Source organism: Zeus faber (genome assembly GCF_960531495.2).
Source record: "Zeus faber genome assembly, chromosome: 9".
In the NCBI taxonomy this organism is placed as follows: domain Eukaryota; kingdom Metazoa; phylum Chordata; class Actinopteri; order Zeiformes; family Zeidae; genus Zeus; species Zeus faber.
Window position 1 is genome coordinate 28,828,348 of NC_137197.1, and position 14,471 is coordinate 28,842,818.

At 43.2% G+C, this 14,471-nt stretch overlaps 1 protein-coding gene across 7 annotated transcripts in view; it reads right to left on the minus strand.

The window, feature by feature from the left end:
• Positions 1-2,233: 2,233 nt before the first annotated feature.
• usp2a (ubiquitin specific peptidase 2a) overlaps positions 2,234-14,471 on the minus strand; it is a gene marked incomplete at its 3' end in the record, with an annotated part of 45,874 nt that continues 33,636 nt past the window's right edge. For 4 of the 7 annotated variants that reach the window (XM_080006306.1, XM_080006305.1, XM_080006304.1 and 1 more), the window contains 10 exons: positions 13,882-14,005; positions 12,092-12,203; positions 10,319-10,429; positions 9,354-9,418; positions 8,990-9,093; positions 7,733-7,813; positions 5,178-5,256; positions 4,663-4,767; positions 4,149-4,269; positions 2,234-3,990 (listed from right to left, as the gene is read on the minus strand). In XM_080006306.1, coding sequence (XP_079862432.1) covers positions 3,906-3,990; positions 4,149-4,269; positions 4,663-4,767; positions 5,178-5,256; positions 7,733-7,813; positions 8,990-9,093; positions 9,354-9,418; positions 10,319-10,429; positions 12,092-12,203; positions 13,882-14,005 — 987 coding nt within the window. Of the gene's footprint in view, positions 3,991-4,144; positions 4,270-4,662; positions 4,768-5,177; positions 5,257-7,732; positions 7,814-8,989; positions 9,094-9,353; positions 9,419-10,318; positions 10,430-12,091; positions 12,204-13,881; positions 14,006-14,471 lie in introns of those variants that run through there. The other 3 variants (XM_080006307.1, XM_080006310.1, XM_080006308.1) reach the window with 2 other exon arrangements.

A 14,471-nucleotide genomic window follows, 5' to 3' on the forward strand; every position in this document is an offset into this window, starting at 1 on the left:
CAAGCACCCGTACAAATGAATCCATGGGATAAAGCTCCATGCAGGGTGTGGAAGCCTGCTATAGCAACAAGGGGGGCCAACTCCATATGAATGCCCATGGCTTTGAAATTAAATGTTCATCAAACCCATGCGTGTGGAATTAGGGTGTCCGCATAGTTTTTGGCCATACAGTGTGCCTCACATAACATTTACATTACATTTACATTACATTTACATTTAGTCATTTAGCAGACGTTTTTTTCCAAAGTGACTTACAAGGGAGAATAACATTCAAGCTACATTGCGACAGAGATTAGTGTAACAACAACATTCGTGTAACAATAAATACTGCTAAGTAGTGCTAAGTAATTGTAAGTTAGGAGAGGAGGTACTCTCTGAAGAGCTGGGTCTTCAAGTGCTTCTTAAAGACAGAGAGGGAGGTCCCTGCTCTGGTCATTTTTGGCAGCTCGTTCCACCAACGTGGAACGACAAATGAGAATAGCCTGGATTGCCGTGGCTGTATGGCCGGCAGAGCCAGGCGACGCTCATTTGACGAGCACAGCATCCGGGGGTTAACATGTGCTCTTACAAGAGCATTTAAGTAGGCGGGAGCATTCCCAGCAATCACTCTGTAGGCCAGCATAAGAGACTTGAACTTGATGCATAACAGATCAGACATAACAGATCTTGATGCTATACTCGAGGGTACTAGAAGGTTAATCTTTCCTTGTATGGTTTGTGTGTTTCCTGATTGGCTTTTAGCGTTTCCTTTTTATGTTTTCTTGGTCTGAGCATTGGCCTCTTGGCTTGGAGTGCCCTCTCCCAAGCACTTATGCTCTCTGCTGGCAATTTGATAAGGTGTAGGTAAAAGTACCTATGATTCTGTTTGCAATCCCTGACGGGTTAACATCAACGTCAAGCATTATTCAACACCTCCACAGACACATTTTTAGAGGCTTCTCTTTTAATGGCTCTTAATACATTTTGAGATGAGCTGTATACACTTTTAGATCTCAGACTGATCCTCAGCATGACCTGCTTTTTCTAGTTTCAGTCTAGATTCTAACTTGTTTTTTTCTGAAGCATACCAAAAGTGATAGGACTAGCACAATATGGCTATATTTATTGCTAAAACTAGAACTAACGCTAACTGACCAACTGATCCTAGCAAGCACATGACAAGGACGCAGTTCTCTGCACATGGTCTGCTTAAGTTGTGGACTCTCCCCTTACCTGTACACAGCTCACAATCTCTGCATAGGAGCCACCACCACTGCTATGCCGACGGTGCCTTCAGCCACCCTGGAGTCTCTTGATCGCTGGTCTTCTGTTGCTTATGAACGCTGCATTTGCACAACGTTAAAGACATTTTACATGCTCAATGGCTCATAAGTTCTAATGCTGTATAACTTGCTTCATTTAATGTTTTGTAATACCCCATTCAGGTGAACGATAAATTAACTAATGCTCCCTGAGAATATCGATAAACGGGCCAGTTGAAATACTTTTGAGATTGACAAATGAGCTTTAAAAGACTTAACCCACATCCGCTACGGCTTTCCAGAGCTCCTTGAAAACCGAATCTGTGCCCAGTCTCACAATGCCATGCATTTTCCATTTTACAATCACAATTGGCTGGTTTTCCCATGGATTTTACGGAATTGTGACCCACCGTGCATTGCACCCTCTAGTAATATACTGTAAATGCAAAAAGGTCTTTATTACTATATGATTAAACTGTACAATCTTACAATTTGTTACAGTGCTTTCTGTATTGTATTCCGTATTGATTGCTTTCTACAATCTTTTGTATTGCCTGTCTGTAACATTCGTCTTTATGCTGCATATCCAGGACATCTTGTCTGGCTAATTAAAAGGTAAAGTACAATGACACACTTGAAACCAAACTTCTCGTTGTCTTGCCGGTAATGCCCTAACTTGACATTTGAACCAACAGCTCAATGGTAAGTGACAATGTACAGTATATAACTCTCCTCAACTGAGAAAAACAGATTTGTTATAATACACAAAATCTCTTACTATATTATAGTAAACAAAATCAAATCAGTTGATTCAAAAAGACATGACAAATTAAAAGTAAAAACTTACTGTTGTATAGAATTTATTAATTTATATATATATATATATATATATATATAAATATATATACACACACATATACACATATACATATATATATATATATATATATATATATATATATATATATATATATATATATATATATACACACACACACACACATACGCACACACTTGTGTTTTACTGCCACTGTTAAAAATGGTGACTTTCATCACAATATCACCTGTAAGCATAAATAATAGCCTGTTTTTAAAATCTCTCTTGAAACCTGGTAAATTAACCAACTGAAAACAGTTATGGGTCATTTTTCAGCACCACTGTATAGCTAGTACATTCTCTATATTGCATCAGGATATAAAAATAAACAGATATAATGATTTTCTTTTTCATCTTGAAAACATTCTTCCCATGTTGTTCAATGGCAAAGAAATAAGAGGAAGAAAAGACCTCGTGCTGTGAGTGAGGCTCGATAACCGTTCGCGTTGTCACCTATGCTATTATTTTTTTATCTTGTCATATCCATACTGGATCGTCCATTTACTCGTTCATCCATTCATTCATTAAACAGCACTGTTAAAATCAGTAGCAGCCACGCCAAAATACAACAAAATTAAATCAAAACACAATTTAGTGGATGTGTCTGCGATGTGCAAACACTCACAGTGCCACCAGCCTCCCAAGCCACCAGCAGAGAAAGAGATACATAGAGAGAGCTGAACAGTGGGACTGGGCAATACAGATGAATTTATTTCCACAATAACTGCCTGTCAAAATACCACAAAACCTCCTCAGACCAGACCTTTTATCATGAAAAACTCTAGGTAGTACAGTCTACTGACTCTTAATTTTCGACTAGAAAATTGTTTATCACAATAGAACTTCATTTCATGACAATACAATATCACTGAGACGATTAACGGTAATATCCATTTTTTGTATTGCCCAGCCCGACGGTCCGGTATTGATTTAAAACCAATGGGGAGTGTGTCAGCTGGGACAGGCCTGGCTGAACCGGTGCAGTGTGAGCGTTGTTACATCATGTTACTCCCCCGCAGTGCTGCGGCGTCGCCAGCAGAGGGCGCTGATGATGATGATGATGATGATGATGACGTCGACGACGTTGTTGGGGTTAATGATACTGGTTGTGAGAGTGGGGCCCGGATACAAATACAAAATCAACAAAAAGAAAAAAAAAACAGAAAAAAAAAAAAATCTAAAACGCAAAATAAAATAATCAAAAATTGCAACAATTCTTTTATTCATTTAGTTTTTGAGGTGAACGAAAAGATCCGACGTCATCTATTGTTTCTTTCTGAAGAAAAGGCGCAGTTGGGATGAGTTCGGTTCGCAGTGCATAGAGAGGGACTCCAAACACGGAGATGTGTGTGTTGCCACCAGACGGGATTATTGCCTGGTGAGCCCCCCCCCACCCCCCACCCCACACACACACACACACACACACATTGGATACATTCACTGATACACACATTCATTCAAACACACACACACACACACACACACACACACACACACACACACATACACACACACCACACACACACACACACACACACACACACACACACATATATACACACACACTTCAGGCCACACCGAGAGTGATAGATTTGGGGTTGGGGGTTCCAGAATGTATGCATGTATGTTTACATGTGTGGATGAGTGTGAGTCTACATTTGTTTGCGTGCGTGTGTGCGTTTGCATTTGACCAAACAAAGTCCAAAATTCGGCCGGCATCCACCTCTGAGTCCTTCTGTTTATCCATCAGTCCATCCTTCTGCTTGTCAATGCACGTGTGTGTGTGTTCATATCCTGGAGGAGGAGGCAAGCTCGTAGAACAACACGTAGGCGTCACTGCTGCGCACTTGGCCGGAGGACATTGGCGTTACTCTGGAGAGGGAGGAAGAGAGAGAGAGAGAGAGAGAGAGAGAGAGAGACTTTGAAGCAGTTCATTCCAGCATGGGGGTGCTGAGAACCAGTCCACCCATTTCAGTCCAGGCACAAGGGACTTTTGCGATGAAAGTCTTGTGTGCGCGTGGGATTCCTACCTGGAGTCGTTGAAGGTGTACCATTCCCCGGAGGTGGGGTTGCGGCAGTAGGCCGTGTAGTGACCGCCCATGGTGGTACCTGAGTGGTTGGACACTGCGTAGAGGTTGTACACTGCGTTGACTGGAGGTGGGGGCGGAGTTGGGTGGGGTAAAAGGAGCAAATAAGCAAAGCAAAAAGGCTCAAATCTGTCATCTGGCGCATTTCCAACCAACGACCACTACCACACCTTCAGTCATCCTTAACTGGGCTGTCTCTATCCATTTTGAGGACCTGATCACATTTTGGGTACGTTTTAATCTTAGATCCTGTCAATTTTAAGTGGTTCACAAACTTTCCAGCACCATTGCAAATTAAAATACTATGATCAGGGCTCATCCTAAAATCTGACGCATTCATTGGCATGGCACAGGCGTTGAGGTAAATACTGTATGTACAGCGGTGAAATGGTACACAGGCCAATGGTACAAAAAGGTTAGACGGTCGACAAAGTTATATCCAAAATTCGAGACTCACTGCTGTTCTCGGAGGCAAATTCCCGCAGGTCCAGGTCCTTCATTGGGAAGTTGACGAAGGTGGACAGTTTGCTGGTTCTGCGAGCCTCGGAGAAGCGTTTGAGGTCTGGTGTGGAGTCAAGGAACGTCCAAAATTGCTCCCTAATCTATTAATTGTTTCTCTCCTCTATCCATCTATCCATCCATCCATCCATCTATCTATCTATCTATCTATCTATCTATTTATCTATCTATCTACTGGGCAGGGTGTAAGCTGTGCTTTCTGGTAAATAAATTACTTTTAGTGATTAGGAAGTTTTGTTTAAAAAAAGTACTCTATCAAATCAACTGAATATATACTGTATGAGGCAAAATACTAACTAATGGAAATGTTGGAGGTTTCTTGCCAATTTTTCCTTGATCACGCCCACAAATATTCCCTTTTTTAAATACAAGGTGACAAACATCAAAACATCTTGAACAAAATGGGTTTCAGACTTTCTCCAGCTCCTTACTGAAGTAACAGCGAAAGGATACGGAGCACTAGGATCTTGGGGAACTTTTGTACGGTGAACTTCTTTGTGCATCTTCTCCGGGCTTTACACCTGTAGCACGTCTGCAGTGGAGAGGGGAGAAGTGCAAGTTGGAAACATAAAGATCTAGAATTGTGTGTGTTGTACAGTAGCAGCCACTTGAAGAAGCCTCTTCCAGCCGACTGACAGCCGAATTGCAACCAGCTTTCAGTCAGCTTACAGTCAACCGCCAGGCACCTCCCAGCCGGTTGCCATTGGGCTGGAATCCCCCCTCCTTCTCATGTGTCCTGACAGGGCGTGTTTGGTTTCGACTGTAAACACGCCCATTTATTAAATTGCAGTGCATCACCATGAGATGGTGCTAACTTCACAAAGACACAATCACATTCCAGAGAGAGATTTCAGATTTTCACCCCTAAACCTGACTCATTACCTGAGATATTGTCCTTTGAACCCTGACCAGAGGTCATCTTTCAAAGTTCATTTGTTTTTTGTCATATGAATGAGAACAGGTCTTAATGATGTATTTTAATCTACATGTTGCACAGCTGTTTAATTTCAAAATGGGAGCTGTTTTTTATTACATTTTTTTCAATTACAAAGTTCAATAGCTTTGTAATGAGAGCACTCAAACTAGGTCTATGTAATTATAGTTTCAAGTTTATTGTCAAATACTTGATAACAATGCAAGCATCATTACCAGTAATGAGATTGTTAGTCTCAGAGGTAACTCAGCTTTACATAATATGTAAAATAAGGGTATAGTAGTGATTAAAATAAAACAGTATTAAAAACAGAATTATTAAGAGTATTTAAACAGTTAATTTTCAAACAAAAATCTAAAATCTAAAATGGAAAGAAGTAATGTATAATAAGCAATATAAAAGTATTTATCTAAAAGACAAAATAAAATGCAGACAATAATGACAGTGAGTCAACTTGATAGGGGACATCTTAAATAGTTGTGGGCCACAACAACGCATCATCACCTCGTCATACTGAATGGTACGATAGACACAGTGTTGTAAGACAAACCCTGCAATATACTACGAAGAGCTAAGACAAAACAGGCATGCAATACTTGATAAATTGACTAAGTGACTAGTTTTGATGTTTTACTAGCCTCTTTTTAAAGTGGCCAAGTGTGTGGATTTATAGGTTCTAGTCTTCGGCCTTCTGATTTCGGCCTGCACTCATATTAGAAAGAAGAAAGAAGAAACAGTCTTTATTCATCACGCAACACACCACACCACAACACATGCTTGCACACACACACACATGCACATGCTTTGATGGTGGCCGGTGAAATGGATCCTCTGCTTTTGAACCATCCTGGCTTGTCCTTCCTCCGGGGGCACAGCCAGGAGCAGTGGGCAGCGTATGTGGACGCGCCCGGGGACCATGTGATAAGTGTCCATCGCTGGTCAGACGATGATGGGTGCATGTTTTTTTTTTGGTGGGGGTCCTTACTGACGTGAGGTGGAGGAAACCCCATGTGAGCACGGGGAGAACATGCAAACTCCACACAGAAAGGCTCCTATTTGGGAGATAACCCGCTGGAGCACGGTGCCAACAGCGCCCCAGGCGGGAATCGAACCCAGGACCTTCTTGCTGTGAGGCAGCAGTGCAATGCACTGCGCACAAGATATAATTTCAAACTTTGTTCCAACTTTGTAAAGCACGGGCTCACTCGCTCGGGATTTTGTGTTTCATTAAATTAATTTCGTAAAATTAAATTAATAGATCGACAATAAAAATACTATTTTTATTTTATTATTTGTTCCATCACCAGCACATCTATCACTGAAGGTTCAATCTCTGTCCTGGAGCAGGAGCTGAATAAGTTGCTCAAAATGGAGTCCTAAGAACTGCGATCGTTCCTACAGTAGTTCCTGCAGTAGTTCCTCGGACACAATAAAATGGACGGTTCTTCCAAAGAGTCGTTAGAAAGATGAAAAAGTCCTTGCATAGGTCAGCCACACCCCCATCATGGATCTGGCTGGGTTCTGTCATGTTCCTGCTGCTCTCTCTAAGTTGCTCCTACTGTATAGGACTATTCGGAGAACATATGTCTTCACCTATCTTACTAAGAAAAAAAATGTTTTAAATCTCAAAGTCAAGAGACCGAACAAAAATGTTTCATAAAATTGTTGTGGTCCGTATGATGTTGATATATTACATAAAATGATTTGTTAATTTAACAAATATTAAGGAAATATATTTCTCCAGTGACAGAGTGCTTGATTCAAGTATCTTTTTCAACTCTTTCATTGCTTCACTTTTTGCAGTGTTTGAAGTGCAACCAGGGACTCCGGAGTATACAAAAATGCAGCCGCCTAGAATGGCCGGCAGGTCCGTTACAGGTCTGTGCTTAGTTGAATGGAATGAATGGATATATACGGCTGGCAGCCGGCTAGGGGCGGCGATTCCGAGTGGCTGGTACTGTGTACTGGTTGGGAAAATGGCATAAATGCCACTAAAATTAATAAGGCCGTGTGTGTGTGTGTGTGTGTGTGTGTGTGTGTGTGTGTGTGTGTGTGAGTGTGTGGGTTTACTTACAGGTTTCTCATCGCCATCAAGGACGTCTTCTTTGGTGAAGAGCCGCATGCAGTCCATCAGGCTCACCTCACCGTAGCCCTTCTGGGCACAAACACAGGCACATTAGCATGTGTGCATGGACACGCACGCACACGCAGATGGGAGGCAGTAGCAGCACACAGTGACAACAGAGAGAGAGAGAGAGAGAGAGAGAGAGAGAGAGAGAGAGCGTTAAGGTGATTCCACGACGAGGAGCTAGCGAAGAACCATAATGCAGACAGAGCGAGATTCAGTTCCCCCCAGTCTCTTACAGCAGAGCTGGCTTCGCTCCAACCCCAAGGTCACACCGTCCAAAATGGTAAAGAAACAGCCCCGCGCAGACAGACATATAAAGTCATATCTGTACCAATTAACATGTTTACATTTGTCTCTATCTCCTCCCCCAAACACAATTTGTATGTGTGGCCAGCGTCGGCCTGTCCATATCTCTGCGGAATTGGAAGCAATCCTACAGGATGTACAGAAGAGGCTGCTAAAGTGTGTGTGTGTGTGTGTGTGTGTGCCCCTGTGTTTGTGTCAGTTAGGGATGCAGATATCCCTCTATAATCCCATTCAAATTTGTATGCATTGTTATTTTTAATATTCTAATATATTCACATTTCTAATGGTCAAATTTAGTACGGGGGTGGGGGGATAGCTCTGATCAGAGCGATCTTTCCTCCAAACAAAGCAAATAAAAACGCTAGATGTATTTCATTTACTCCGTTTCCTGCTGCTGCGGAGCAGATCGCATCCCGAACAAATATCCACCCGCATTCTCACGGCCCGGTGGCAAATGCCCCGCAGCCCCACACGGTCTGTAAGCCGGTTGGGAACCTCTGCACTAGAGGACATTCCATCGGTGATGGTCGGGTTTATTTCCCACTTTCATAGCCACGTCTGTGGAATTACTGGACATTCTGGTCAAGACGCGCTCTCCCTTGTACACACAGCGAAACGCCAGGAGGAGGGAAGAGGGAGGAGGGAAATGCCAACGCAGACTTCGCACACCGTAACTGGGAATATTTATCTCTAATGTGCGTTCACTTTGCAACAAGCTGGATAACCTTGTGAATTAATTCACTAACGTTAGCGAGAACATTCATAATCAACTATTTATTGGTAAAAAAAAAAATACACAATCCAATGTAAATGTCAGCATTCGAATAGTGTCCATTTTTTCTAATATTCGAATTATAATTAAATTTTGTTCCTGCGGCCCTAGTGAGAGTGTGTCACCTTGGCAATAGGCAGGGAGAGATCCCAGAAGGGGTCGAAGACGGTGGAGCAGAAGCCGCAGTGGCTGCAGGTCAGTGAGCTCTTCAGCTGGCCCACAAACAGGTCTGGAGAAGGGAGGAAGAGGAGGAAGCGGGGTACAGTACTTAGTGGCGTACCGATTAGATATCAAACCAAGCCAAACACATGTGGTTTAAATGAAAAGCCAGTCTGACAGTAGAAAAAAATGATTATGTGACAATCATAATATTCTACGGCATCCAAACCAACAGCCTCAGTCTGATTGGGCTGATCGTGCATTTCTGTTACCAATCTAAAAATGGCACAGTTCCGGTATCAAACATCCGCGACGGACCGCTTGACTCACCAACTATCTTGCTGTCTTCTCGCTCCAGATATTTATTCCACATTTTCTTCCCTTTCTCCTCGTCCCTGAAGCGCAGACAACAGATGAGACAGGGATGAGAGGTTAGTTTGACCGGATTTTGAGACGCACAACAACTTGTGTGAGGTCATTTAGCAGCGGCTTTTGTCCATAGCGACCTCAGATCAGTGCATTATTACAGCTACGCGATGCTTGCTGGGATGGCCGATGTGATCTAAAGTTGTGGGGGGCTCAGGAGGTAGAGTGGTGGTCTTGTAATCCAATGGCTGCTGATTAGATCCCAAGCTCCTCCTGCTAGCATGCTGAAGTGCCCCTTAGCAAGACACTTAACCCATAATTGCTCCTCATGGCTGATAAATAATTAACAATTGTTTGGAGAAGCCCAATTCTTAACTACCTCTGTGGCGCATACAAGCATGTGAGCATATGTGTTTCAGGGAGCAGAGAACAGAAAGTTATAAGGGGTTGAACTACAACCCTTGATCAAAGTACGCGTATGTTAACTGATGCAAAATGCTATTCCACGGATCAGGCCTATAAAATGTATGTGACCAGATCAGGTTCGAATCGCTTCAGCTGAATTCTTTCAGTTTCACATTTCCCTGAATGAGTATTTTAGTTTGACGTACGGGGGTTAATGACCCAGGCTGAAGTGTCCAAAGATCAACAAAGTGATATTAGACACACACACACACACACACGCACGCACGCACGCACGCACGCACGCACACACACACACACACACACACACTTTGACATGGAAGAAGATACTGAGTTCGATGTCATGTAGTGCTTTGAAATGAATGATCTCAACCTAGCTTTTACCGAAAATTAAAGCACACAGCTCTATTATTCTTACTTTACAACCATTTTGTTTTAGGTTTATGAACATGAGTATCAAAGTCCTAGTCTTAAAACAGATGCACACAGAGAAGGGAGGCACTTACGGCAGGTGGTCAAAGTCTTCCACTGTGCCTCTCGGCCGGACGGTGACCCTGTTGACCTCGTTGTGCAGGCCGTCCAAGAGGAAGCGCAGAAACTCCTGGGCGTCCTGTTGGCTGGAGGAGACATGCAGAGTGAGGATGATCCTGAACCAACGCCCCAAGTACTAAGCACAACCTATCTGAACATCTTAAAAAAACAACGGGACTTTGTTGTCATTTGGAGATCTGGACAACTCTCGTCAAAGGTGGTCCGGGCAATAAATCACTATCATCAGCTTTTGGTTTTCGCGCTAGTATCTTGAAATAAACTCTAGGCTTAGGCCGATATTCGATAATACCGAATATCACCATATTTGCCACCATCTGCCCCTGTTCGTCCGTCTGTCCGCCCGACCGTCTGTCCGCTAGATCATGGGGAGCAACGGACAGAGCAGCAGAGCACAAAGACAGAGCTCATTCACTTGCACACAAAGAGGATGTATGTGGACATATGCGCACAACAGCGAGGAAGCAGGTGGAGGATCAGGATGTGATGGTGCGGTTGGTCCGGTGATTAAGTTGCAGCTCCAGGTTATTACTTGCATTACTAAAATTATATGATGTTTTTTAATAATTATTATACAGAGCTGCCAAGTCTTACGCTTTGACCGTGAGATTCACGCATATTAACCAGTTCACATGCTCACACGCCACAGTTCATATTTCTCACGCTGAGAATCCCCAAATAAATATGTTGGCGGACAAAGGGGCGTGGTCAAGCACCGGCTGCGGACGACAGCACGGTTCCCTTTCCCGCGGCCTCCAAGCTGCCTTGAATCGGCCCAATCAGCGCCCGTGCGATGCTGAGCCAGGGGGCTTTCTTAATGTTTTGTCTGTGTTGCAGAGGGTGTTGGCGCACAGGCTCATCAGCAGCCAAGCGGCGGAACGCCATTCCTCCTGCTCCAGAGATTATTATTATTATTATTATTATTATTATTATTATTATTATTAATGATAAAATATTCATCATTATCAATTGTGATTGATACTTGTGACCAGCGTACCATCTTTTTCAAGGTGACAATAAGAACTCACCATGTTGGCGCACCAAGGCCAGAAAGACTCTACTACTCTACTCTCCACCCTAAACCTTTAACTGTGGGCAGAGACTCCCACAAAGTAAAATTATTATTATATATATTATTTTCTACGCATATATTTCCTCACTCGCGCTTGCTTGGTGCCTGTCCCTGTTGATATGAATGGGAGATCCTTTCCGCATGCACGTTATGTGAACGCCCACGCACAACTTCCTAGCTGGAGTAGCATAAAGTTCTCTGTGATCCAGCATAGAGGTTCACCAATTCATTGTAGATGTATTTATTGTAATGGATAAAACCAAAAAAGCCTTGTCAGCAACGACGATAATATTGTGTATCGCGATATTTTGGCAGGACTGCATCGCAATATAAAATTTGCGATATTGCCCAAGCCTAATTAACTCAGCCCTCAAGTCTGTGACTAACAATGGTGTTCTCCAAATCAACAATGATGACACAATATGACATTAAGTTCATCTCAATACGAGGTCTGAAATATTAATGCATTGGATTTTGGTTGATTTGTTTCGTAAATTCATCCATATTGCCCATCACCTCCACCTCCACCAAGAGTTTTGATACCTTCTGAGGAACAAGCCAAAGCGAACTGCCTACAAGATGCCTCAAAAATACCCAAATCGATATAAAGTGTGTGTGTGTAGAGATGTGAGAAGCGTGAGTGCGAGTCAAAACCTACTTGTATCCCACAAATCTGGGAGCGTATCTCTGGATCTGCGTTTTGAACTCGGACGGGCTGACCGCCTCACTGCTGGACGACGTCCACATGGTCTGAATCAGCTTGGCAAATTCTATAACACACAAACACACACGGAAGTTAACAACTCACAGTCACGGAGCTTTTTTACCACTTTGGCCAGTTCGCCCACTACCCGAGTGGAACTCAGATTTGAATACATTACTTTATATTTTTCATGGGAAAACGGGATTTGGTATCTTTGGTCTCTGAGCTTCAGGCCCCGAGACAGAAAATATGAACTTCTTATTTCTAATAGTATTAGATATAAGAAGTCACAACGAACAATGAACACAACATAATGCAGAGCCTTAGAATTTGGCGGAAATATGTTATTCAGATATCAGGTAGAAAATTTGTATGGTAGCACAAACTACTCAAATGTAGGTACTATAAAGTAGGGCTGGGTAATATTGACAAAATAATATCACAATATTTTATACACAATACCGAGATAATGATACTTTGGGGATGATGATTGGTGCTTTCATAAGAGTTGAACATATCACGAGACGCCGCCACCGCACCACCGCACCACCGCTGTCGCAGGGAGGCAGGAGGAGGAGGAGGACACTACTGCACGTCCCTCACTCACCACCTCGTGGAAATGACCCTGGGGGTTAAAGTACGCCCGTGGCTGTACCGCCTGCCCTAACATAAACACAAGGTCGTGCAGGCAGAATTGAAGGCCATGCTGGACATGGGGGTGACTGGTGTAGTCCCATTGTGCTGGTAGGTAAGCCTGATGGGTTTTCTCTGTAAACTACCGAAAGGTAAATGTGGTGTAGAAATCGATGTGTATCCGTTGCGCCATGTTCAAGTTCAAGTTCAAGTTCAATAGATTATTTGTCACATGCATACACATACGGTCATACATATATGCAGTGAAATGTCATGACACCCGGTGATTACGCACAATAAGCTCTATAAGCTCGAAAAAAATGAAAAATACTCAAATGTGCGTAATCGACACGCGGTGCTCGCGCAGGTGGCCGCAAGGGGCGGCGCCACACTCGCGATTCTGGGTTCTATAATTGTTGACGAACTCCTTGACACGACTCAATTTACGACACTCAATTTAACGATTGGGCTACTAGCAGATTCATCTGACTCCGCCAGAGTCCAAGGAAAAATTGGCTTTCTCCACTCTGCAGGGGTTGAACAAATTTGTAACGGTTCGGTTCGGATTGTTCGAAGCCCCGGCGTCCTTTCAGAGACTCATGGACCGGGTCCTGCATCCGCATGCGGCATATGCCGCTGCCTACTTAGATTATGTAATAATTCACAGTGACACCTGGGGGTGGCACATGCAGCATGTGGACGCAGTGCTTGAGTCCCTGAGGCCAGCGGGGCTCACCCCTGTACTGGGTACCAGCTGTACCGGGTCCGCCGATCAGCCTCATTAGCGCTGATTGGACAGACCCGGCTGGGAGAGCTTTCTTATTTGTTGTCTTGTCTTTCAGTGGGGATCGCCAGGGTGCAGGACGTGGCAACTCCTACGGACTAGAACGCAACCTTGGAAACACAAACTCTGATTATTCACTTTATTTTATGTCCTCGTTTTGTCCCGCAAGCCTTTTGTTTCCCATTATTAATAATACGATGTTACGCTTAGCAAAATCCCAGATGATCTAGTCTCATATTGTGATACCAATTATCAATAGTTCTTCCTAATTTATTTTTCTCCTAAAATTGTTAAAAGTGAAACGGTAACATAGAAAAGCGTGTCTGACCTTCCATGAGGGCTGTGTTGGTGCGGCTGTTGTTGTTAAGGTCTCTGCGGTGTGAGTTGTGCAGGCAGTAGTCTCGCAGGCTGTGCGTGTTGCTGAGACACTGCAGGATGCTGTTCATGAAACACTGCACAGGGGAGAAACACACACACACACACGCTCTGATCATTGATACTTCGATACCCGATACCAACGTAAACAGTTGCAATTTGGAAAAGCCAAAGCTGAACCATTTCCTTGCTGAAACTTCAAACAATCTAAACAATCCAACAAGAAATTCTGGAATACTATTAAATCCTTAGCTGGAAATAAAAATGGCATAGAGCTTCATCCAATGCATCGTTATGGTCTCACATAAAATCTCTGATAAGGCCGAAATGCTTGGTTGTTTAAATGAGCATTTCATTGCCTCTGGTTCCTTGTTTGACTCTCTCAACATTACTCATGAGAATTCCCCTACTGTTTGTTCTGACGGTCATGTTAGGGTAAGTCAATCCGTTCAATTTGGTTACAGTCCCAGAGGTTCATAAAGCTCTCAAACTTTTAGAAACCAGAAAATTCGGCATGTCCTGATAGGGAGCCTTACTTTCTAA